Below are 25,146 nucleotides of genomic sequence, written 5' to 3'. Positions count from 1 at the left end.
TGTGCGGGTCCCAGAGGGTTCCCGGCTCCCCCGCGTCATGCCGCGCTGTGACGTCGGGAAAACCGGTCCCTTGAACCGAGAGAGAGAGATCCGTGTGCCTCTGGGGAGGTTCGAAGGGATTTCCAGCGCTTGTGTTCAAACCCTGCGTGTCTGAAGTTGAGTGGAGAGCAGCTGTTCCGCCTCGCCTTCAGCCTGCCCCTGCGAGGCTGTGGAAGGCAGGACTGTGCGCTCTCCCTGGGGCTCTGGGGCTTCAGGAACAAAATTAAAGGATGTCAGACGCCGCTGCTGCTGCTGATTCTTACAACGTTATTTTTTTTTTTTAATTTGGATAGTCCATGCCTTCTTGTCAGCAGAAAAATGCTAATCATCTCAACAAATGTCAGAGAAATCGATTTAAGTTTTGCGGAACAAAAAGTCCCCGAGCCTCATGAGCCGTCTTTAAGAGCCTGTCAGAGGGGTGGTGAAGCGTGACTGGAAAATCCAGTAAGGCAGACTCCTGATTTGGCATTAGCTGTTATTGCTGTATTGTCTTAAAAGCCAGAGTAGAAGGTTCTGTTTACTTAAGCTCAGTGACATTAAGGCTGCTAATATCTCTTCCTTTTTTGTGCCTTTGCAGGGGAAGAAATTTAATTTTGGGAAGATTCTCTTCAGCAACACCACCATTTTCCTGAGATGTAAGTGGTTACAAGGGATTAACCTTCTCTCTCTGCTGTTTGACAACCCCCTCTACTTTAACATTTGGGACTGAAAACACTGTGGAGTGCAAGTGGCAGCTAATCTTGCACGGCATGAAAGCCATAGATAGCTCTAATGTGGTTGGGTGTGTTAAAAGCATTGGAGCTTCCCGGTTGTGATCTGGTTAGGCTGTAGCAGAAATGCATGATTCTGTTCAGACCCTCTTTGTGGAGGACGAGATGGACAGTGGGAGCTCTGTTTCATTTCAGATAGCAGGTAATCAGGTGTGGGATGTGCTGAGTCTTAGTGTGAGGTGTGATTTCCCTATTTAAGATAAGCCAAATTCCTCCAGCTTCAAGATCTGGTGCCCATGGGGACAGGGGCTGTTTGTGTTGTAGGGTGGCTGATGTCAGTGTGCAGGAGCTAGTGCTTTTCCAGGCCCTATTCCTTTCTCGCTGGGTGCTCTTGGGAGTGGTAAGGGAATGTGTTTGCACACTACGCAGAGCTCTCCTGAGAGCTGTTTCCTCCTCCTGATTGCAACATATGTGTGTGCTGCAAAGAAAGTGTTTGCAGCCTTTCTGTTCTCTCTGTTCGTTGCTCTTTGTTGGTCCGGCCAGGTCTGTGGGTTATGTTACAATTCAAAGGAGACTTTCTGTAAAATACTTACTTAGCAGTGAACGTGAGGACAGCATTTAGTTGGCAACGGGATGGTTTAAAGGACTTGTGAAAGTGAGTGCTTGGTTTAGAAAGGCTTGAAATCTTTGCCGTGCGCTTTAAGGTGTTGTTTGCACCAGTTCGTAAGCTCTTTGGTCTCCAGCTGCTGCATGGGTGGGTATATGGGTAAAGTGCCTGTGAATGCCCTTCTGCACTTGTGTCAAACAAGGAAGTACAAGTCACTTTTAGAGACAGTGAGGCGAGTACTGCAGTGGTTATTAGCGACGATCTATTGTGTCAGGTTTAAGGGTTTCACACTTGTCAGATGTAGCTCAAGTGCTGAGTTTCGCGTCTTGCAGTGAGACAATTGCAAGCGTGCAGCTGCAGGATCAAAATGTAGAAATTTTATGATTGGAGAAGAGGAGGTGGGGTTGATAGGGCATTTGGAGTTTTGGCAGGTGTTAGGCTTTCTTGTCTAAAGTTAAATAGAAATGATGTACTCATAGTAATGTGACATCTAAGATATGGGTCCCTGCAGTGAACCATGTGGCAAGTCTAATCATGAGGTGTGCAGCTGAAATAACCAAGAGAGGGAAGGAACTAAGGCAAAGAGGAGATAAAATTTGCTGCAAGACAGGTTTGTGGTAGATCTAGAAGGAAGAATTCGATCCACTGGCTCCTGATGTGGACTTCAAACTGTGCTGTCAGTCTCGAAACAGCCATTAAGCCTTAAATTTCTTTAGTGAGATCCTTTTACATACCAGGAAGGTTAAAAGATTTATATTGTTTTAGATAGTGAATCACTGAAAGAGGAACGAAAAAAGACTAGGAACCTGATTTTGGTTTCTCAGCCTAGATGATACTTGAACTGCATTCGATTTTGGGAAGCTTCAGCTTTACCTTTTGTTTCATTTGTGCCCTTGCCTATGCGGAAACTTGTCTCCCTCTTCCATCTGCTGTGATGCTTGTGTGAACAGTATGACCCTTCTTGCCAAACATGATTGCACGTTTGTTTTTCATGTATTTGGTGAGCACTTGCAACTCCTGCTCTACCTCTTCCTTTTTCTTTCCATTTCTTGATATTTTTTTTCCTTTTTTTTTTTTTTGGTGGTATATTGGTTTCCGATTCTTTCTGCTTCTGATTGGGAATACTGCCACTGGTGTTTAGTATTGTCAATAATGAATTTATTTTATCTACTATTTTTCTTAAGTGCTATTTTAGAAGCCATATGGTTTCCTGTCGAGGATCATGGTAGAAATCTGGCTCTCTGTAAATGAACACAAAGACTGCATTTGAGATGAATGTTGCTGGTTTTGTTTGAAGGCAAAGGAGCTTAGATTTCCATGTTGCTGAATTCAATAAATGCCATGGATGCCTTTTCGGTCTTTTAGATTACTCTCTTTTTAAGATTTCTGTAATTCAGATGTTTGCAGATGTTGGTGGATTGTTCTAGTTGTGGCCTGTTTTACCTTTAGTTGTTGTTGCTGCTGATCATAGCATTTCAATAATATTATATATTTTTAATGGATAAAAAATATGTAATAGGTATTTTTGAATCCCTCTTATTTTTTGTTAGCACTTTTTTGGCATGTTTCTCATTTCATCAGTTTCATCAGAAGAGCCTTTGTTTTTCAGGATTTTGCCATCTACCCATGTCATTGCTGTGCTTGTGTTGCCCTTTGGTTTCTTTGTTGTGACGTCTGCAACATCTAGGGTGATGTGAAAAATGTGTGCCTTGTTTTCATGCTTACCAGAAAGTGTCATAAGAAAGCGTATTTTTTCAGGGATTACATTCCAATCTTTTTTTTTTGATCTTTGATATTAGAGATTCAGTTGTTGAGTTTTTAGCAGTGTGTATACTTTCCTTAGTAGTCATGTGGTTTAAAGTGTGGTTAGTCAGTTAGGACTCTATGGAAGGGTCTCTTTTTCTAATTGCATTTTCTATGTGCAGTAATTAGTATGGAAATATTCATTAAAAAGCTCTGTGCGTGTAGCAGATTTGTGGATGTCTAGTCTGAGATGAAGTTGCATGTAAAAGGGTGTGGGGACTCCTTAGCCACTAGAAACATGCTGTCAACCTGAGTTTTGCCATCTGTTGACTGGCAAACCCCAAATATAATCATCTAAAGGGCTCTTTCAAGACTGAATAATCACTGCTCGTTTTTTTCACGGGTGAAGCCTACCTTCTTAATGTCAAATTCCCTTCATCAGGCGTTAGTTTCAGAATGGGATTTGAAACACAAAAACCACAGTCTTTCCTGAGTGTGGGGGGAGGAAGAAGTCTTGTGTTTCACTTTTCTTGCATGTTCTCTAATAAATCAAAGCGGGAAGTTGTCTTATTGCTATTTTAGCTGCCATTGCAGCTTTGTCACAGTGAGCTAATGTACAGATGGCTTATTTGTATTTAGGGAGTGGGAGGTTAGAAGTTAACTTGCAAAATGTTACCTTTTTATTTGTTTTCATGGTGATGGTATTGATATATTTAAATTATCTGTGTGAATTGCCCTTTGGATTAACCTGGTTCTGGCTCTCTCTACCTGCTGTGTGTTCAGTCTACCTTGGAAAGGGAAATCCTTTTATGTATTACAGTCCCTGGGAGTCACTGCTGTTCACCTCCTGTTTGGTATTTGCAGTTGCTGAAATATCCCTGATGGTCTTAACTACAAAAAGTTTTCAAATGATCTTCAAGTCTTTAATAGAATTGTGCAATACTATAATGGAGTTCTGTTTTCCACATGCCTTTTTTTTTTTTTAACTAGACAGTAATGGCTTACTTGAAGAAAATGCCTTCCTATTGTTTACCTTTCAGTTTTGTGTTTAAAGTAAGTTTAATTGTGGCAGCTTGGCAGAGAATGGAAAAGCATGGCAAGTAGTGAGTGTCTTATCTTCTTATCTGCTGCTTTTTTTTAGTTGAAGGCGATGAAAAAGCTTGTGATCCCTCCCAAACTTACAATGTTACTTGGTACTTAAGATATTCTGACTGCTACAATGAAGTCTTCAACTTTGGGGTAAGAATTATATGGAAAACCAGGGTTTATAAACTTTAAGGGTAAGCAGATCTTAGGGTGAGGGAATTGGAGGTGTCTCACTTGCAACCACATTGCACTTTGGGCTTAAAAGAAACACTCCATTCGAAGCTAACACATTTCTGGATCATTTGGAACAGAATGGAAAGGAATTGATCCACAGCTTGCTGGTATTACTGACTTTTCTGGGTTTGGAGTAAGATGGAAATGTTAGTCAGAATTCTTATCAACCCAAAAGCTTAAATAAGTGCATTGACTCTAGACTGAAGTGTGTAAGTTTATGTTAGATGAGAATATTATTTACAACAATGCTTAATCACAACAAATGGAAAAATTGAATATTTCAATGTTTAGTCTAAATTCTGTTTTTTATGGATGCACATTCAAGTATTAGCAGTTTATACAATATGTGTAGCATGTCAATCAAATGTGGTAGAACACAACTGTCGTTTCTATGGTGTAACAACTTTTCCATACTTACTTAAAGCATTAGTTATGACAGTTGTAACTACTAACCTCGTGCAGTACTGTCTTTAGTATAGTAATGTAGGGTTTGTGTAGACTGACGCTTATTCTGGCTGCTGTACCAACAATGTAGGAATACTGGGATTTCTTTTTTTAAATTAAATTCTGTAATTCTTACTCAAAGCCTGTATGGGGATTTTTTTCTGGCCCCTGTTTTTTGGCTCTCGTTTTTATAGCCTTGTGTGGTCCTGTTGGCCTTTATTCTATTACGTTCTGTTCCAGACTGTGTGCTGAGGGAAATTGTGGTGCTTTCCAGGTCTTGCAGCTGTGTGTTGGGAGAAACCATTTGATACACTGGATGCTACCCTAAGTTATGTTCTGTGTTTGGCAGGAGGAACAGGCAGAGTACTATTTTGGGGCTACATCTGAACAGCATCCAGGTTGGTCAGGATACTACGCCACGGCTTCGCTCCTCTTTCCAAATTGCTCTGAGCTCTTCAGGCCTCAGGTATGGGTAGAAACTTTACGATTTGCTCTGTTCTCTCATGCAATATACGGAAATGTGGTGATTCCCGTTCGATGTGTGAGCAACCTGTGTGAGTACCACTGTAGGTTGAGAGGTAGTTGTTTTGATCTCTTTATGACGACCAAACTGCAATGATAATTTCTTAATTTTGCTTTACATCTGGCTTGCTGTCCAACATCTGGCCCGTCATGGGCAGGGACACACCAAACCACCGTGAAGTTCAGTGCTTCTTTTTTGTTTGTGGTTCCGAGTTCTGAACGTTTCACTTAGAGAAGGCTGCTCTAGTTCCTAGTTCGGTAGGTGTGGGTCTCTGGCAGCAGAGAGAAGCTCCTGGTAAATTTGGATTGATAAAGGACTGGCATTTATTTTTGCTCAGATTAATATCAATTTCTAATAGTGGAAATGAAAGAATGTTGAGAAATGGGTGACAAGCAGTGATAGCAGGTGAAAAATGAAAAAAGTAAGCAATACTGAAACATGTTTGGAACAAATCAAATGAAAGATGGAATTCTGACAATACAGAACAACGTTGGGGGAGTAATGTGCAACTATAGGCTCTGCACCATCTGTGTGATCGTGCTGATGTCAATGTAACAGGCCTTAATAGTCTACTTTTGTTTAATGGTGTACTTTCTTAAGAATTCAAGGCAAATTGTGCAGTGTGGCATCATATTCACACATTCCGAATTTGCACAAAGGGCTGTGGTTAAAGAATGCTGGGAAGTGTCTCAAATACTGAACCTGGTTGTGGGGGGTTGTTTTTGTATTGATGTTTTTGTTTTGTTTTTTAAGAAAAAAGCCATGCTTAGAGGTGACTTGAAAAGGGATTTTAATAATTTATTTGCATCTCTAATTCCTTTGATGCAAAGGTAGTGTGAAAAAATTTGTTAAAAAATAATCTGTATGCTGACTGCTTTTTATGTTTAATAATAAGTGTCAGTTCTGCTTGGTTTTACAGAAGAGGTCTTGTGGGTTTAGCTGTGTAATGTGAACTTGGGCATCATGATGGAATGTTCAAGTTGGCAAAACTGGGTTTTTACAAGTCTTTAAGTGATTTTCTTCCAGTTACTGTGAAAATTGTACTGAAATTTTAACAAAAGATAATATTTTCAGGTATTAATTTCTGAAGCTTCACAGAAATTTCTTCTTTTGATTATTCAGTGTTTTTCTTGTATATCACTCACTAGATTTCAAGTCACCCAAGAGAGCTGGCAAAATCCGCATCTCTAATAGGCACCCACTCATCCTGGGAATTTTTTTTGCAAAAATCTCCAACTTCTGTTTCTGTTTTTGTAGTGTAGACCTCATCTAGTAATGGAGATATGCAACAGATTCATATTTGGAAAATAAAATGAAATTAATTACTGTCATGTCTGTGGGTCCACTTCTAAAAATAAACAACTGTGATCTGAAGGGAGAAAAGCAACTCTCAAATGGCAAAAAAGATAATCTCAGGATTCAAGAGTTCTTCCACAAATGGAAAGTTGTTTGCTTTAGAAAAATGAAAGCTCTCTAATATTGCTATTCAGAGAATCCTTCCTTATAATAAAGTTTACTGGAAGCTGTTCTGGTAATGTCGTGTTAATATAAAGTGCCTATAAATACTGTTCTTTTTTTGTATCTTGCAGATTTTCTATAAAGAATTTGTTCATCCAGAGCCTCTCTCACCCGAGAAACAAGAGGTAGGTTTTTTTTCTTTCCTTCTACTGAATGAGTGTAGGTATGAAGAGATAGTTTTGGCATAATGATTTATCTATTTTTTTGTTTTTCTGTAAGGGTTTAAAAGATAAGAAGGAGAGTGGAGGAAATCACACAATGGTGGCAGATAAAACCGTATGTATATTGTATTTAAGCGTGCTTTGGAATGCAGCAGTCCTAACTTGTTGGGTTTTTTTGTTTTTTTTTAATTTATATTAATTTGCATAAGAAATTAGTAGTAGCATTTACAGGGATGGTGCAGTTTTCTGGATTTTTTTTGACACCTAGATTATAATTTTTTTTTTAGCTTGAAACCAGGTAGCGCTGTGTGGAAAAAACACAAAATAGAGTAACTGCTTCTTCTACATGTGAAATACAGAACTTATGCCATTCAAATTGACAGTATAAATTAAAAATTAATTTATTTTTTCATAGTAATTTAATCATTGATATCTTTTTTAAGTGGTGATTAAAAGTTACATTTGTTCTCATTTTTAACTAGTCAGTCTTTTAAAACATTGTACCTAACAAGTTGAGTGATTACTTTTGATTTTCAAGTCTATTAGTATTTTTATTGTATGATATGTGCAAGTCTTAACCAGGAATGATTGTCAAATTAACTTCAAATTGAATGTCCTGGATTCCAACGAAGGAAATGTGTTTAACTGTGGCCTTACAAGGCCTTAAAGCTAAAACAAATAGCTGTATGTGCAACTGTGAAATAAGGAATCAGTGCAGGAAGAGATGAAGGTATTTTAAAAGAGAAAACTGGTGTCTAAAAAATAAATCCCTTTTCTTTTTACCATGTTTTTAACTAAGTCTTGATTTTAGTCAGTACCAGCCAATATCCACAGAAAATCTATTTTTTTATGTACAAATTCTGTTGTCTTTAGGTCTTGTAGTCAGGTTTCTTAAAAGAAATGCACGCTCTTAATAGTGAAATTATCTTGGAGAGGTGGTTACAAAAAGAAAGTCTTTGTGGTAGTTCTGCAGTGGTCACGTGAGTGGCATATGTGTAGATAGTTTTAACCTTAAAGCTCTTAGTCAATGTTGCAGTTTATGAGAGGGCTGGAGTTTCTTCAGTGTGGAATTAACAGTTTTGTATGTTGGAGCTCAAATCTCTGGTCTGTTTTATGGTGCAAATATTTATCTGGGCAAGCTTCCTCTGTTAGTCCATTGGCAGGGTTTGAGTCTTACAGGTACGAGAGCTCTCGCAGGAGCAGTAGTAGTTTCCACAGGAAATGACTGCTATGGAATTTTTTTACTTCTCAGCTACCTCTTTTATCTTGCGCTGTAAAATTCAGCCTCCTCCAGGGAGCTGAGCTATATGTGGCCTTGCTGTTGCCAAACAGTGGATTTTGGGAGGAAGTATTTCTCTGGCAGTCCTAACGTTTCTAGACTGAAAACAAGGAATAGAATGCTTTGAATTCTTTGTAGCTTTTGTGGTACCTTTGAGATGACCCATGCAGTAAACCAGTATTGGGTAAACAAAGAAGTCCTGATCACCCACCAAGTCTTTCAGGATTCTCCTGGATTCAAACTACTGTATTTTAAGTATTAGGTCTAATTAATAGATATAGAAATCACATATGAAGTATTTATTAACAACTTTTAGTACTGGGAAGAGATTAACTTTATTTTTACTTGGAAGATACCATCTGTGTATAGTGAGTCTCCTTCTGTCTTTTTCATGTTTTCTTGACTATGCACTATCTACTTATAGATATTTTCTTTTCAGGCAATGAATGCTGTTATCAAAACTTGGCGAGATGGGCCATATATATTTATTGTGCAAATTGGAGTTACAACTGCAAAGGATTCTAAGGATTCTACTACCAAAGTTAAAAGAATGGAGAGAACAACACCTTCCTCGTATCAAAATAAGCCTTTTACAAGTAAGATAGCTCTTTATAGAGTAAGCTAAAAATATGTGGCCGTTTTTTATGTATACCAGTCTGAGTGTGTTTTAAGGTACTTTTAATATATGCTGTATAGTTCAGTTTCATAAGACTCTATCTTTCACCTCACATAGATTTAACTATCACGTACTACAATTGTTATTGTAAGAAAATAAGTGGTTCTAAGTGTTTTGGAAATCCTGAGACTGTTGGTCTGTCAGTTTAATGATGGAAGGAAAGAAGAATCTCAGGCAGTTCAATTTTGAGACTTAGTGTTGTGTTTCAAAAATGTCCAGACCAACACGATGAGTTATCTTAATAACTCAAGTCATGTAGAATGCAAAGATTATAATTTTCATCTTGAAATTTTAGTGTATCTAACAATGCATTGATAACCTATCCAAACTTTAGAGAAATTTGAAAATCCTTTTTAAAAAAGTTAACTTATGTGTATTTCTGGACTTTGCTGTTCCACATGAATCTCTAGCACAAATCACTTTAAGTACTGCCAGGAGTTACTTGGTAATGGAGCATGTAATTTTAATTGCATACTTTAAGCTGCGAATGTTAGCTTTCTTTGATTAAAGTGCAAGTTAGATTTAAAAGTTATGTGAATATTTGGAATTTCTTTTATGCTTGAGTAAAAATCATTTAAGTACTTTATCCTGGCTTCCTCCTTTTGATTCTTGTTCAATTTAGTTATTGGGTTGTCTTTTGACAGTGACAGTAGAACTGAAGGGGCCGTATGAGTATCTCTCACTTGCGGACTATCCTCTGATGATTGTAAGTAAAACAGCTTTTCTCTGACCTATAAAGTTGCCAGTTGATTTGAATCTCGATTGAATACTTTCCTTCCACACTTGAGGAAACTCAAAGCCAGTGTCTCAGTAAAAGTAATTTAGCAGAGGGTGGTTTTGGTTTGGTAGATCGATGGTGTTCTGGATTTTAGTTACTTTTGTATTCAATACAGGGTAGGGGAAATAGACATAGTTTTCAGATGTTCACATATGCCACTAGTGTTCTCATTCTCTGGATTGTTTGACTTGATGCCTGTCAATCTGTATTTCCAGAAGTTATCAGTAGCATTAGCTCTTAACTGAGAGTCTTACTGACATTGGTTTTCTATTTAGCTCATATCTTAGAAAGTTTGCTTTTCTATCCTTTTGTCCACAGCTACCCTTTCATTTGTCGGTACTTTCTTTGTTCTTTTACAGCTTAATCTTTCTTCCTCCACCAGCTGTCTTACACCCCAGGAGGAGGCCCTTAATACGGCCTAACAGTGAAAGCATAACTGAACTACAAAGAGTTAATCCCATTTTTACTCAAAGGAGTTGTTGACTTGGTTGCTGCTTGCCTCTGATGAGGAGAGCTTAAATATTAAAGTAGGTCAGAGAGACTTTAGCTGGGGATCAGTAATAAGTAAGGTCTCTAAGTGGTTCTCCTAAGAGACATATTTTCAGTTCTTGAAAGTTTCAGTAGATTGTGCATCTAACTTCAGTGCTTGCCTTAAGTTTTTTAAAAATTAGCTTCTGCAAGGGGAGACTGGTTGGTTATTACTGTACTCTACTTTGGCTAAGTGCTGCCTGCTATTCATCTTACTCTCTCCTTCTTATCCCTCTTCTTAATCTCAGAGTCCTTTTTGAAAACTTCACTTGCTCTGATATGGTGGTGTCATGATAATATTTAATGATAATATTTAAATGAATATCTGGATTTCTTTTTCAATTCCATTTTTTTTGGCTGACCTAAAGCTTGGTCAGAAACTGAGTTTGCTGGAAATTAAGCTTTGAGAGAAATTGTCAAATTATTTGAACAGAGAGGTTGCAACCATCTGTGTTCTGTGGAATGATTTGTAAAGGTGACTTGTAACTTTATTTGCAGGGTACTGTAAATGTACAGTGAAGTTAGCAGTAGAAAAATATGTGAGAAGGGGCAGAGTTTCTAGTACTTGATGATTTGCCTGAGCTCTTATCTCTGTTTCTGAGAGCTAGTAGCTGTCTTTTAATGAAAAAGAATTGCCTGTGAATAAATTGGCAGACTGCTCTTCGAGAGACAAATTGCTTAGAACTTCAATTACTCCGATTCTCGTCATTGGCAGCGAGAAATTAGAGTGTCACTGGAAAAGAATCCAGAGAAGGCAAATGAAGCAGTGCTTGTTTTTGGTCACTTCGGTATCTAAAAACTTCAAAAGTTGCTGTGCTTGGGGAGAAAATAGACCTCCCTTATAGCTGTGGAATGGAGGCAAGCAAATGTTTCTTCTGGGTCTAAGATTCCTATTTCTTTTGTGTAATAGTTTTTCATGGTGATGTGTATTGTGTACGTGTTCTTCGGCGTCCTGTGGCTTGCGTGGTCAGCCTGTTACTGGCGAGATCTCCTGAGGATCCAGTTCTGGATTGGTGCTGTCATCTTCCTGGGAATGCTCGAAAAAGCAGTTTTCTATGCAGAGTTCCAGAATATCCGCTACACGGGGGAATCAGGTAGGTAGCAATTGCAGCTTGCAATTTAATTGGTGGGGCATAGTGCTAATTAATGGCTTACACTAAACTGGGATGACATGCATATTAAGTAGATGATTACTCAAGGGTTGTTTCAAATAGAGAAATGGAACCAGAGTTTCAGGATATTTAATTTTTTTTTAATATATTGTAAACATGATTATCTGTGTTCTTCTGAAACTAGAAAGCTGTTGCTTTCTCTGGTTCGCAAGTGTAGGGTCTTAGGGTTGTAAAATGCTTAGATTCTGAAGAGTATTTGCTGTAGTGCTGGCTTGAAGTCTAAAAGAGCACTTCCGAAGTGTAGTTTGTAATGAATTTTTGACAATGGGTGTTGGCCTTGGAAAGAGGCTTTGAAACTCTTTGTTCAGTGTGACAGCATTGCAGATTTTTGGTATTCAACCCATAACCTGATGATCCATTTTACATTATTCTCTCTTCATAAAACTTTGGGACTCTGGTTTTGAGTTTTTAGGGTGGATGCACATAAATGAAACTCTGCAAGTAAAACTTCGTCATGACTTTGTTAACTGGCTACACCCATGCTACAGAAGATTGTGTTGGTTGACTTCCTCGGAAGGTCATCCAGGCTGATCTTATGGATAAACGTTTCTTGGATCATTTACTCTCCACTCAATATGGATGTAAAATTTTTCAATATTTTTTTTTTAATGTCAAGTGACCTGTCTTTTCTGAACACTTACTTCAGATGTAGATTACAAGCAGATTATACACTTCAGTAGCCTACTTTCTGAGAAGAATTTTGTCTGCTCTTATAGTACAATTGTGTGCAGTGGTTAATAAAACAGAAGTTATATTATAGTGACCCAGCTTCCTCTTCTTTGCTTTTGGTAGTTCAAGGAGCTGTAATACTGGCAGAACTGCTTTCTGCAGTGAAGCGCTCATTGGCTCGAACTCTGGTCATCATAGTCAGCCTGGGATATGGGATAGTCAAGTGAGTAATTTTGTTACATGTTTGTTACAATTCTGTTAAAAGGCTTTTCACTGTTGGTGTATAATAACTTAGGGCAGGATTCATCTCCCTGTACTTTGCTAGTACTGCTTAGAAGATAGATGATTTAATTAAGTGCTGTAAAGGTCTAGATGTCTTCCCTAGCCAGCAGAGACATATAATTCCGTATGGTGATCACTCACTGTTCTTCCCACCCGCTTCTGTGTTCCACTCTTTGGTAGGTTTCTGAATCACTGTTTCGATACTCCACTGACTAGAATGAGAGGTTTATACACTTTCCTTTCGGGCAAGGAGGAGGTCAAAAATCACTAGTAGAGGAGGGGATCTGCTTTAGGGGGCTTATTCTGCCAAGATTGCTGTTCATCACTCTTGTCCCCAGCTGTATTCAGTGGTAAAACAACGCGCTGTGTGGTAGTGGAAGCCTCTAGTGAGTGTGGGTGTCCTGGGGAACTGATGAAGAAGAGGTGGGCTGAGACTTCTTGGAACAGTCATAAAAAAGCTAAACAGTTTAACTTGGAAACAGGACTGTTACTAATATCTTTGTTAGTCACATCGCACCATTAGACAAAATGAATGAATCTAGAAGAGGCTTCCTGCAAGGATGTTTTATTCACATGCTTCATGCCTTGTGTTAGAGTCAAGCTGACATGACTTTACTTTTTTTTTCTCCCTCCAGTTAATCTAAATTTCCCTTTGTTTTCCTACAGGCCTCGCCTTGGAGTTACTCTACACAAAGTAGTTATGGCTGGAGCCCTTTATCTATTATTTTCTGGCATGGAAGGTGTTCTTAGAGTCACAGGGGTCAGTAATAACTGCTTCAATTTTCCCATATGCCACAGATGCTCTGGTTTTATTATATACTAAGGGAGAATCCCAGAACTATACTGAAAGAAGAAAACAGATAGCAAAGTGGTTAAACTCTGAGACTGTGTATATGGATTACTGGCAATTATTTTAAGTTTGATGTCTTCTCTATTTATCAGGATGTAATTCTGTGTATTTTAAAATAATTCTAATAGCTTTCTGAGTAGTCAAGTTTCAGACACTGTATTCTGCTTTGAACCATGTGTCTTATACTTAGGATTAGGTAGGGCTAGTGGCAGGCACAAATGTACAGCTTGGGTCATCTGGCTGTGAGTCTAAAACGAGAAACAAAACCAAGAAAAAAAATCCTCAAACCAAGAAAACCCCTCAAAAGACAAACCAGCACTCCATTTTTGGAGGCTGTACCTGGGGGAAGTGCATGCGAGTGGTGTTTCACCTTGTTTCATTAAGAAGTGCATCTCGGGATGTAGATTTCTGTTGTTCTGTTTTTAATATTTTGGGGCAAAGTATTTAACATGTCATATATTTGGTACTTTTTCAGTTTTTCTATGACACTGTGGCTCTGATAGCAAACTTGGCCCTGTCCATGATTGATGCCTGTATTATTTTGTGGATATCCTTTCATAAACTGCAGAATGTTACAAGCTTATTCATAGCTTATTATTTTTGTCTTATATTTAAAAGAAGTAAAAGGTGATTCCCTTGTTTCAGCTGGGACTTTGGTAGTTTTGATGCACACAAAGAGCAATTTTTGCCACTTTCAGTCAAACTTACCATTGCCAGTGGAGCATTCAGTTTGTAAATGATGTAAAAGTTTTAATTGCTATTAGATTGCTGGTTTTCTGTAATGGAAGTGGCCAGAGCACATTGTCAAAGCAACCACCTTAACAGAGGCTCCTTTTGACTTATTCTGGAAAGTTACTTCTTGCCTTGCTGGTGGAGAGCCGAGAACTGACAATGTGGTATCTTGAGTTCCTCTTTGTGCCTTGGGCTAAACTCTTGGTTCAAATATCTGCTTCTGTAGGAAAACTCAGAAGTGTTGTGGTGGGGTATCTGTGGTTTCTCATAAAGTAGCCTGACCCTTCTCATCTCCTCTGTACCTTGCTTTCTTTTCAGTTTGTTCTTACTGGCTCTCTCTTTGTCTCCAGGCCCAGAATGATCTTGCCTCCTTGGCTTTTATTCCCCTGGCTTTCCTAGATACTGCCCTGTGCTGGTGGATATCCTTCACTATGTTACTTGGTTGGGTGTGTTTTCTTTCAGATTTGTTTTTTTTTGGGAGGGAGTCTTTTTGGCTGTACTTTTTTTTTAAAAAAATCAGTTTTGAGTATATTTTCTTTCTACTTCTGGTAAAGTTAATAGAACCTCTGTAACTGAGTGTTCAGGTAAGCTTCTGCTATAGCCAGTGCAAGGGAAGACTAGGCAACCAGTAGATACTTGTGTTACAGCAGTTCCTGAGCATAGACTAGTTAAGTCTGTCTGTTACCGATTTCTGATAGTTGAAATATGAAATTAATTCGTTCTAGTGTAGCACTGTCATGATATTATAGAGCCTTTGGAGAGCAAACTCAATTTATGTTTTAGGGAGAGCCATTTTTAACAACATCAAACCTAAAATTCTTTCTGTGAAATTTGAACTCAAAGTAGGTGACAAAGTGGAATGGTGTTAACTTTTTGGTGTCTTGACATACTACATCCAAGCAACCGTAATACTGTGTGACTTCAGCATCTGCTAAACTCAAAGCCATGTATAGGAAAATCTGTATAAAGTGTTTTTAGTGAAAGTCAATCACAAAACTCTGTTTAAACCCTGTCTAGCTTACTGCCCAGCCACGTCAACCCCATTTCCCTCCTATCACGAAGTCTCTCCTAAGCACTTGTTTTGTCACTATGGAAATAAAATTGTAGGCAAAAGGGTGAAGACACTTGTGTGTACTAATTGGATTTTAACTTGCTTCTAGTTCAGACTTGATTTTTTTTTTTTTTTTTTCCACATTTATCAGAAGTACATCTGACACTTCTGGAGAAATGGGCCATAGTGCAAAAGAGATACTTAGACACCACCTTTGTGTGACAAAACTTCTGGATGTAGATGACTAAGTAACATAGAAGGGGGATGGTTCCTGCTCTTTGGCACCTTTGTAATAGGATGAGCTTTTCTTCTATTGAGTCTGGTGTACGTTTTTGGAGGGCTAAGTGTGTGGGTGGGAGAGCTGTTGATCAGAAGATCTGTGTCCTGTGACAAGCCTGTCTCTTCAGAGGCTTTCCTTGACTTGCCGTACATATTCATCAGCTTAACTCAAACAATGAAACTGCTAAAACTTCGAAGGAATGTTGTGAAGCTCTCTTTGTATCGGCACTTCACCAACACGCTCATCTTGGCAGTGGCAGGTAAGCAGAAAATTGCATTAATCGAGTAAGAGTTCTTGCCATTTTCGTATATGGCTTGACTGCATTACTGAAGCAGATTTTTGAGTCTGGTGACCTTTCTGTAAGTAGAATCGGAGAACCTGTTATTTCTAACACTTGACCCATTTCTAATAGTGTGTTATGTTGATACTTCAGAGGCAGAGGATTATGAGTCCTGATGTTAACAAGTAGTTCTGTGCAGCACCTCTTAACAGAGCATTTTCGTCCCCTTTAAAGCTGCCAGGGGCAAAAGATGCTGGTAAATTTGTAGAGGTAATTTTTTGTTAAAATTACAGTGTCACAGTGTGTTACGAGATTTCTAAGATGGCAGAAGACCAGAGTGATTCTTGGGAAAACGGTGTTCTCTAGGTTTCTAATATAATGCCCTTTTTATTCTGTAAGAATTTAGATTCAGTAGTTGATGAACTGAACTTCAGGAATAAATCTGTTGGTGTTTCCAGGTGCTTAGCTCCTCACCTATTTGGAAGGCTATCCATACATGAGTAGAAAATGCCCAAGGACTGTGCTTTTTCTTATTTGCACAAAGAAAGAAAAGATCACATTCCTTTTACCTGACAGATCTGCTTGAAATTTTTTCACCATCTGGTTCTTTGTCATCATAGAACACCATAGTGGAGGGAAGTCTCATCTTCTAAAACTGGTAATAGCATAGTTTGAGTGTTGGAACTCTTGTGGGTCAAGATCTGAATGCTTAGGCGTTCAGGCAGAGCTGATGGTTCAGTTACTTCAAGGTAGGCTTTGTCTGTCCACTGATAATGAAACCACGGTTTGGAGGCTAGGTGAAAGCAATAGCAGAACAGTGAAAATTGGAGTTGGCTAAATACTTCATAACTGATCTAGCTATGCTTCGTGTCTCTGAAGAGTCAAAAACAAAATACACAGGTCTGTGCCTGCATTACTGTTAAAGGTCAGTGCAATGAATCATTCTCTTCTTTTCCAAAGCTAATGAATTGGATTCCAAGAATTCACTACTTAGGTCTTTGCCCTTTGTTTGGACAACACAGTCATTAGTAGTGTATTTGGATTAATATGTGTTTTATTAATAAGCAGCCTCTTTGTTTTAATATTGCAGCATCTATTGTATTTATCATCTGGACCACCATGAAGTTCAGGCTGGTGGACTGTCAGTCGGTGAGTTTACATGGAATGCTTTCCGCGATTGCTGCCTTTCGATAAGTTTGTATTTGGCAGTACAAGAGGTGAAATTAGGCATTCTGGAACAGATTTTTCTGTGGATTATGTCTAGAGTAATATACCACGCGCTAAACTTCTCACTGTTGTGGGTAACAAGCTCTTAGTCAGATGCCTGTAGTTCACCCTTGGAAGGAGCTGAGAACATGGAGTCTCTTTCTTCACAACTTTTTCTACTTGTGCTGCTGTTTTCCTTCACAGGACTGGCAGGAGCTATGGGTGGATGATGCCATCTGGCGTTTATTGTTTTCAATGATCCTTTTTGTCATCATGATTCTGTGGAGACCATCTGCTAACAACCAAAGGTTCAGCTTTTCTTTGCTCTTTCCAAGAATACTAGAGTTTGGGAGTGCTTGTTTATCTAAAGAAATACTGGTGGATGATTTTAGTAGCTGTACACTGATCCATAAGAATTCGAAGCAGCATGTGTAGGAGCTTGAGAAACAGTCTGTAGGAAGTCATACAGATAAAATTCAGGCAGCTCTTGGTGGTGAACTTATTTAAAAAAAATTACTTAAGCTGTTGATGATGTAGTTTAGCGCAGGTCTTAAAAAGAGCAAACTACAAAGAATACTCAAGTATGTGAATGTTGGGGTAATGAATCACTGAGGTGACAAGAGATACTGTTCTAAGATAGCTTTCAATCTTTCTCACCTAAAGGTTTGCATTCTCACCACTATCTGAAGAGGAAGATGATGATGAGCAGAAAGAGCCAATGTTAAAGGAAAGCTTTGGTAAGAGATTTTTTTTGTTTCCCCCCTAATTTCAGTGTTGAAGAGACCCTTCTGTGGAGGGAGGCTCTCTTGTGTGTTGGCAAGAAGTTCATTACTGCTGTAAAAGCAGAGTCAGTGCTTCTCTGCTGCCATAGATTGTTGAAGAAACAGTTGTAGAGGAAGCATTGGCTTTGTCTTTAGTGTCTACGTTCCCTGAACCCACTGCTGCTGTTGTGGTTGCTCTACCATGTCCACTGGACTTTGTTTTGTTAAATATGTCAAGGTATATGTCAAGGTATAGTTTTGTATCCACTCCCGATGACAAGGATCTCTCGGATATTGTTGCCAGGGAGTGGTTTAGTTTACAGTTCTCTCTTAAAATCCAGTTTAAGTGTTTTCATTTATTATCCTTTCTCTTAACTCTGCAGTCTAATTAATTTTCTGTATTGGAGTCTAGCGTGGCAGTGTCCAGTGTAAACATACGGGTGAATACGTTTTCATATTCATGAAATTACGTATCAATGAAAGAGCGCTGCTCTGTTACACTAGATTGCATCTTTCTTTTTCCTTGCCCTTCTCCTACTATAAAACCCTCTTCCCTGCCTTCCTTCTCCCTGCTGTGTCTGTCATGTGACAAACCCACTTGCTGCTGTCTGTCCACAGATGAATTCTGCTGCGATATATCAGTGCTTGTTTGACTTGTTTAGGATCTGAGGAGGAGTGTGTAATCCCTGAGGTGTGTTTGCCAAAATCTCTGGCTGGCTGCCAGGCTGGGAGATGAATGCTGCCTCTCAGCTTTTAAGTCAACCAAGTGGCTGGTCAGCAGTCAGTAGGTAAAATAAATTTTGGGAGTTGTGTGTGTGTCTGAGAGTGGGTGAGGTTGGAGGTCATCACGTCCAAACTCCCAGCTGAAGCAGGGTCACCAAAACCACGTTGCCCAGGACTGTGTCCAGATGGCTTTTGAGTATCTCCAAGGGTAAAGATTCCACAGCCTGTTTGGGCATTTGACTTCTATTCTGCTGATGTCTGGCTTAAATAAAAGCATTAGAAATTGGTATTTCCTAGGTAAATTTGCAAAATTCAGGGAAAAAATAGATATTTCACCTGTCAGGAAAAACACTATAAACCTTTCAAAGGGAAAGCATTGTCTTAATTATCACCTTATCTGTCTTACTCTGTCTCTGTGGATTTGAACAAGGATTCTGAGTGAACGCTCAACACTTCCACTTACAGTCTATGAACAATTATAATTCAGTTATTTCAATCTTATTTCCTTCTTTCATCTTCAGAGGGAATGAAAATGAGAAGTACAAAGCAAGAGCCAAATGGGAATGTAAAAGCAAACAAAGCTGTGAGTATGCCCTCCCTACCTTGAAGGATATAGACCAATCTTCCTTGTTCTCTTGCTCCTCCCAAGTAGTAGCTCACAAATATGCAAAGTGCTCAGCCTGCAAATGTGAATTCCCTGGGTCAGTGAATCAAAGAATCATGTGCTTGCAGTACTTCTGAAAAGAAAGTAAATGCAGATTTTTTTTTTTTGATGTAGTTTCCTGTGGTGCAGTGGAAGCTTTAGTATTAAGTTTGTTCTTTTGGAGTCTTTGCATGAGGCAGTATAGATGAAACTATATAATACTACATTCTGATAATGAATAATACATTAACAAATTCACCAGACTGAGGGGGAGGCTGATCCATATTTTAAATACAATTATTGCCTTCTGATTTTGACATTTGTGATTCGCTCAGGTGAGGTGATGTGTATATTATTATGTACCTACCTAAATAGTTTGGGTGGAACATTTTTAATATATCTGCATTTTTTTCCATGTGGCTTATAAGTAGAGGTAGTTTCACATTCAGCTAGGCTGTAGAAAATATTTCTCAAAATCTGTTCATGGAATCTGTGCGTAATTTACAAGTGGAAAGAACCTGTAGGAATTCACCATAATGTCAGAAATATTTTTGTTGTTAGTATTTTTTTTACCTCAAAGGTTTGTTGCAGCTGTATACTACTTACCTGAGGATAACATGAAAATCAAACTTGTCTGATTGTTGGGACTGGGGATCAGAAAGGGTCAGTTCTCCAAATTCAAAACAAGTGTGCTTGTCTTGTGGATAAAGTGAGCATTCATCAGACAGAAATGAGAAATCCTGACAAGACAGTTCAGCTTACCTTTCCAAAATACAGCTTGTGCTTTTTATGATAATTTTTCATCTATAACATCTAAAAATAATGTTCTTTTGTGGGAGACTACACTAAATTATGTAAGTTACCAAAATGTTCTGATGGCATCTTTTTCTTAGTCACTCTTAGGCTATTGTGGAGTTGACAGTAAGTTATAGGTGAGATTTTTGTTCTGTTTTGGTTTTTTTTTTTTTTTTCTTTTTTCTTGGAATGTGTTTTCTGTAATACAGAAACTAAGTAGAGGATGGGTTGTTTTTGAACTGACGTTTTAAATCCATTGATGTTTTTTGGCAAGTGGGCTGAGAAGAAAAAGGCTTCCATGTGATGGCATTTTGGGAAAACTGACCTTTGTTCTGCATTTAATTTACTTGTAGCAGGAGGATGACCTGAAGTGGGTAGAGGAGAACGTTCCTTCGTCGGTTACAGATGTGTGAGTATTTTTATAGTCACTGTAAAAGCAGCTTCCTTGGACACAGGAACACAAAAACATGAGAATGCTTTATAACTTGTATGCTGTACTTACATGAGCAGATACTGAGTTCAGCCTGGAATTGGCCGCTGACTTAGCGTGCTTCCCCTTGGCTTTATGCAGACTTGTCAGAGTTGAGAAACAATGTCTCAGACTGTAATACCACAGATTGATTTGTTTACACTTGACTGAAGTTAAAACAAATCTAGAAAACAAAGAACAAGCAAACCTTTTCTTAATGCTCCAAGATGTCCTCTGAATATCGTGCCAAACGTAAACGACTGAATAATGTCATTTAGTTCTCAGCTTTATTTGGAATGTCTGTTGAGTCATTTTCTGGCAATATTTAGTTAGCTGTGTAGGCAGTCCATATCTATTCTGCTTTTAATAACTTCTACATTGTCTACAGTGTCTGTGTCTAAATTTTTCATAACAAATCAAGCTCTTGCATTAATTAGGTTCACAAATCACAAGTTTTGGCAGAAGCTCTGGATTCAAGTACAAAATTCTGCTTGAAGTTGGGTAAAGACAAGAAATAAAGTGAAGCTTCAAGAGGATGAAAAACTGCATCGTCTCAATTGAATTTGTTTTTCTCAGTTCTAGTACTTTATTTTTTTTGAAGAGTAAGTAGGATTTCTTGGGAAAACGAGGACTAGGCTGGTGTCAGCTAGGGAAGGGCATTATGAGGTACTCTGCTGCAGGGTTTTCCGTTGTTGAAAGTATGATCAAGGTTGTGGAGAGATCCCATAAGGTGGGAGGTCTATTGTAGCTGGAAAGGCTACGGTACCAGTGTAACTGGTTTGATCTCTGGGGTGTGTTTTTATGATGTATTCCCATATTGGAAATGTTTTCAGTGTAGTTCAGCAGTGTTCCAGTATGAACGATGTGGCTTATTTCATGGCAGCTTGGAAATTGTTCAGGTGGTAATGAGAAGCTAAGAAAAAAAGTATTTTAAAACTATGAAGGTCAGTGAGGATATTTCTTGGGCTCTTCCTCTTTTGTGTGTCTCTAATTTCTGTATGTTTAATTGAAAGGTCTATCTTCATTATCGCTCTCCTGTAACTTTTGGTTTTTTGTCCCCCCTTGCAGTGCTCTTCCAGCTCTTCTGGATTCAGATGAGGTCAGTAACCAAATCTGCAGTTCAAATTAGCCTTCTGACATGCCAAAGGAGTCATGAGTCAGCTGTTCGGGACTCGGCTTATTAGAACTGGACTCTCTGATCTTGCCAGTGCGACAGTAAAATAATACAGCTGCGGGGTGGTGTATCTAAAGGAGAGTAGGGACAACTATGATACAGCTTATTAGAATACAAATGTGTATTCCAACAGAAGTGTTATATACACGGTGAAAGTTGGACTCCTGACTTAAAATGCATACGAGTGTGTGTTTCTTGTGAATGTGCAAAGCATATCCCCTTATTTCTGAGTAATGTAAACCTGTTTGGGGGAAATGACAATGTTGGGTATTTTGTTTTCCAGGAAAGAATGATTACACACTTTGAAAGGTCCAAAATGGAATGAAGGAGTAGCTTTTTGCTATTGGAAGTGGAGACGCCTCTTTTAAAGTTGCTTGGTGCAGCAAGTACATCCTGCTGATTTGTTTCTTGATCTCAGCCTTGGAAGTTTGATGCTTTATTGTCATGAGGGTGTCTTGCTGCAGAAGAAGTTCATGAGGACATTGTAAACCTTTTGGAAATTTGAATTTATCAAGTTGCTGCAAGTTTGGATTTTTTAAGCAATTTAAATGTGTACTATTCCAGCACCTTCTGTAACTTTTCAAATATTTAATCTGTGAAACTAAACTTCCTAATGTCTGCTTGAGGAGTTTATATTTCAATGTTATAATTGACTCTTAGAGGTAAACTGTACCTTTTTGGGGGGAGGGTGGGGACAGATAGAAATAAGCACTGAAGAAACAACAGACCCATTTTCTGGTAGATAATGTCCTGTGTCCAACATCAATGAGAGGTTTTTAGAGAGAAGCTCCTGTTAATGAAGAAAATTAAGATGCCAGAAAGGAAATATTTGGAAAAGTTACAGTGATATGAGTTTTTAACAAAATCAAGTGCAATTTTATTCATAACACTGTGTAAGAAAGATTTTTCTATTTTAAATGCCATTGACTTATAGGTAACAGCTGCATAGAGCTAACATGCGCTGTTGTGGCACATCTCATTGCCGGCAATGTGGTGGATGCCTGGAAAAATGACTTGCCCCTGCCTTCCATGTGTTGCATGATTTAATTTAAAAAAAATGAGGAAACTCAAACCAAAAAAACCCACAACACACACACCCCCCCCCCACACGCCACACACAAAAATACCCCAACCCACAAACAGAAAATCCACCAAACGCAAACCTTGCCAACTCCACTCCTGCAGTGCTCCACAAGTGCTTGACTGCTCACGTTAAGCAGGTATTAACTAGGTGTTTCAGCAGAACACTTGTACCTGCATGTGTAACATCTCCCACCCTGAGGTCAGCACTCTCCTAGGAGAAGATGGCATTGCTCTCTTGAGGGTGCCAAGCACTGCTCACCTTACTTGAAAGAGGCTTTAGTGGGAGGCCACAGGGCTGGGATAGTTCTGGTCCCAGTACCTGTCAAGAATTGCCTCCCCTGTACGTGATTTGTTGATGGGTTTTCCTGTCCCAGTTGGTCCCCTGGGGCTAAGAGGTACTCTGAGATCACTGTGTTTCAAAGTTGCAGATGTCTGTCCTATATAATTGCTTTCTGTTTCTCCTTTTCAAGGGAAAAAGAGCTTTTGGACAGGTTTCTTGTTTTGTTTTGTTTTGTTTTGTTTTGTTTTATTCTGTGCTTGGCTGTAGAGGCTTCGCTTGCAATAACTTACACCCGGAAAACCCATTGTGGACTGTGTGACAAAAGCTCTTAATCTGGGTTCATAACTTTTGCAGCTGATAATTTCCAGGCAAGCCACAGCACAGCTGGACTTCTAGAGAGCTGGTGTGGCTGCTGCTGGAACGGCGTAGGGAGTCAGCCTTTCTGGTTCTTCACTCATAGCTACATCAGCAGAAGTGAAACATGTACTTGTACTTTGTTCGTTCCACTGTAAGGTCTGATAGCTAGGCTCTGGTTCACCTTTATCAGCAATTTATGCTGAAACATGGGCACTTTACAGTAGAGTAGCCGAGGTGCAAGTGTGTAGTATCTTCTGATAGCTGTGCTGCTGTTGGGGTAGCAAACCCTGAGCAGGTGGGCAGAGGGGGGGGAAAAAAAAAAAGCTGTGGCTAGAACACCTCAGTCTGCCTCTGTGAGATGGGACAGAGCTCTTCTGCCATACACTTTAGGCCACAGACAGAATGTTTAATTAGCAAACACTTCTAATTTGTTATGCTTAACTGATTTAGATGGGGAAAAAACATATTACCTCCATGTCCTTTTGGGGAGGGGAAATTTTGTGAAATATAGCTACACCAATCTCTATTTAATGGGATTTTTTTGATTTTTTTTTTTTGAGTCCTTTTGTTTAGGTTTTTCTGAGACAAATAGGGGGAAAATGTTCTCTACTGGAAGCACAAAAGAAGTTTGTATGAACTATTTAATAAAAGCTAGGCAAAGAGTAGAAAGGTTTACATTGTGTCCTTCCACTTTCTTACCACCTGTTCTTACATATGAGAAAACCTTAAAAGTCTTCACAAAGCTCCCTCACTTTTCTTTAACTCCTTATTGTCTGATATTTATAATGCAGTTATTCCAAATAGCTCTTTTTTTTTTTCTTCCTCGTTGGGCTTGACAACAGAGTGGACGTTCGTCATTTGGAAAACTAATATAAATAAGGCAAATCTTAAAGTTCTGAACAAAAGTGGAAGGTTAAACAGTTTGCATTCATAGTTTAATAATTTAAAGACTAAAATAAGTGTAGCAGTGCCTGTGACTACAGTGGTCTTGGGCACTTCCATCCCTGTATTTGAAGTTGTCCTGAATACTGCAGGGGGCTTGTTGCTGCCTTCACAAGCCATTATGGTTTTCCCTCTTGTTTGGCAGAGTTTTTGTATCCTTGGAAGGCAGCATCTGCTGCCGAGCATGCAGCAGGCACGTGCTGTGGCTTCCTTGTTCATAGTCTCACGAAGAACTTGCGTAAAAGCCCAGGTCCCGCAGCATCACGCAGGCTGTGGCACAGACACTGCTCCTGCCACAGTTACGATGGTGGAAAAGGCAGCTAAAAGCAGTAGGTGAGATGTGGGGTGAGGAGCAAAGGGTCTGTAGGTGAGGGAGCTGCATCAGCGTGTCCTCTTTTCCCTGACGGCATGTTTGGTCAGATGGGCTGGCTCTCCTAAGGAGATCTTGTGCCTCTCCTGATTCCCAGTTTTGCTCCTACGATGTGCGCGCGCTCTGTGACTCGTCAGGAAAGCGTTCTCAGCGAGCTAAGCTTGCTAGAATTTGTGAAAGCAGAAATCCTGCAGGATTGTTACCTTTAATTATGTAGACAGGGAAGACTTAATTCAAATTTAGACCCATTCTCTCACAATGGGTGTTGTAATTTTAAATTAAACTGAGGACTTGGTGAGCAGGAGGGATAAAAACAGAGATCTGAGATCTGCAGACAGTTTTAGTTACTAGAATGGTGTGTAGAAGCTGGATTTTCTTTGGAAAATCTGACTGCTGACTTCAAATATCCCAAATAAGCTGTTCCTAATTGAGACAATGCTCTGCTTCAGAAAAAAATAAATATATATACAAATATACAGGGATTTTTTTTTTTGAGTTCTTGTACCTGATTAGTTCTCTGTGTGTTGATTTGTTTATTTGTGTGAGGTAGCTGTGATATTACTGACCTAATTGAAGCATGTGTGTGCCATGTAGGAAACTGAAAGTGACAATGAAGAAGATGATGTCAACAAGCTTTTCATTAGGGTGACAAGATGTTCCTGCTGGGAGCTCTGAAGGAGGGACTGAGTTGTAAGAGAGAA

At 39.1% G+C, this 25,146-nt stretch overlaps 1 protein-coding gene across 1 annotated transcript; it reads left to right on the top strand.

The window, feature by feature from the left end:
• The first annotated feature begins 37 nt into the window (after positions 1-37).
• On the top strand, positions 38-22,041 carry TMEM87A (transmembrane protein 87A). Its single transcript, XM_009866049.1, has 20 exons — positions 38-108; positions 538-674; positions 4,241-4,338; positions 5,213-5,329; positions 6,976-7,029; positions 7,124-7,180; positions 8,784-8,940; positions 9,665-9,726; positions 11,237-11,420; positions 12,291-12,390; positions 13,116-13,209; positions 14,382-14,450; positions 15,513-15,621; positions 16,733-16,791; positions 17,053-17,156; positions 17,512-17,585; positions 18,854-18,915; positions 20,124-20,179; positions 21,308-21,338; positions 21,697-22,041. Exons 1-20 carry the CDS (start codon positions 38-40, stop codon positions 21,736-21,738), a joined length of 1,737 nt encoding a protein of 578 aa, XP_009864351.1. The 3' UTR covers positions 21,739-22,041.
• Positions 22,042-25,146: the final 3,105 nt, after the last annotated feature.

This window comes from Apaloderma vittatum, unplaced genomic scaffold (assembly GCF_000703405.1).
Source record: "Apaloderma vittatum isolate BGI_N311 unplaced genomic scaffold, ASM70340v1 Scaffold40583, whole genome shotgun sequence".
In the NCBI taxonomy this organism is placed as follows: domain Eukaryota; kingdom Metazoa; phylum Chordata; class Aves; order Trogoniformes; family Trogonidae; genus Apaloderma; species Apaloderma vittatum.
The sequence above is the reverse complement of the archived record's forward strand: the minus strand, read 5'-3'. Positions and strand labels throughout refer to the sequence as shown.

Excerpts from the sequence above, each read along its gene's own strand:
- TMEM87A (XM_009866049.1), top strand. The coding sequence starts at position 38 with ATGCCGCGCTGTGACGTCGGGAAAACCGGTCCCTTGAACCGAGAGAGA. Across the intron at positions 8,941-9,664 it reads TCAAAATAAGCCTTTTACAA|TGACAGTAGAACTGAAGGGG; the intron begins GTAAGATAGCTC and ends GTCTTTTGACAG. Across the intron at positions 21,339-21,696 it reads CTCTTCTGGATTCAGATGAG|GAAAGAATGATTACACACTT; the intron begins GTCAGTAACCAA and ends TTTGTTTTCCAG.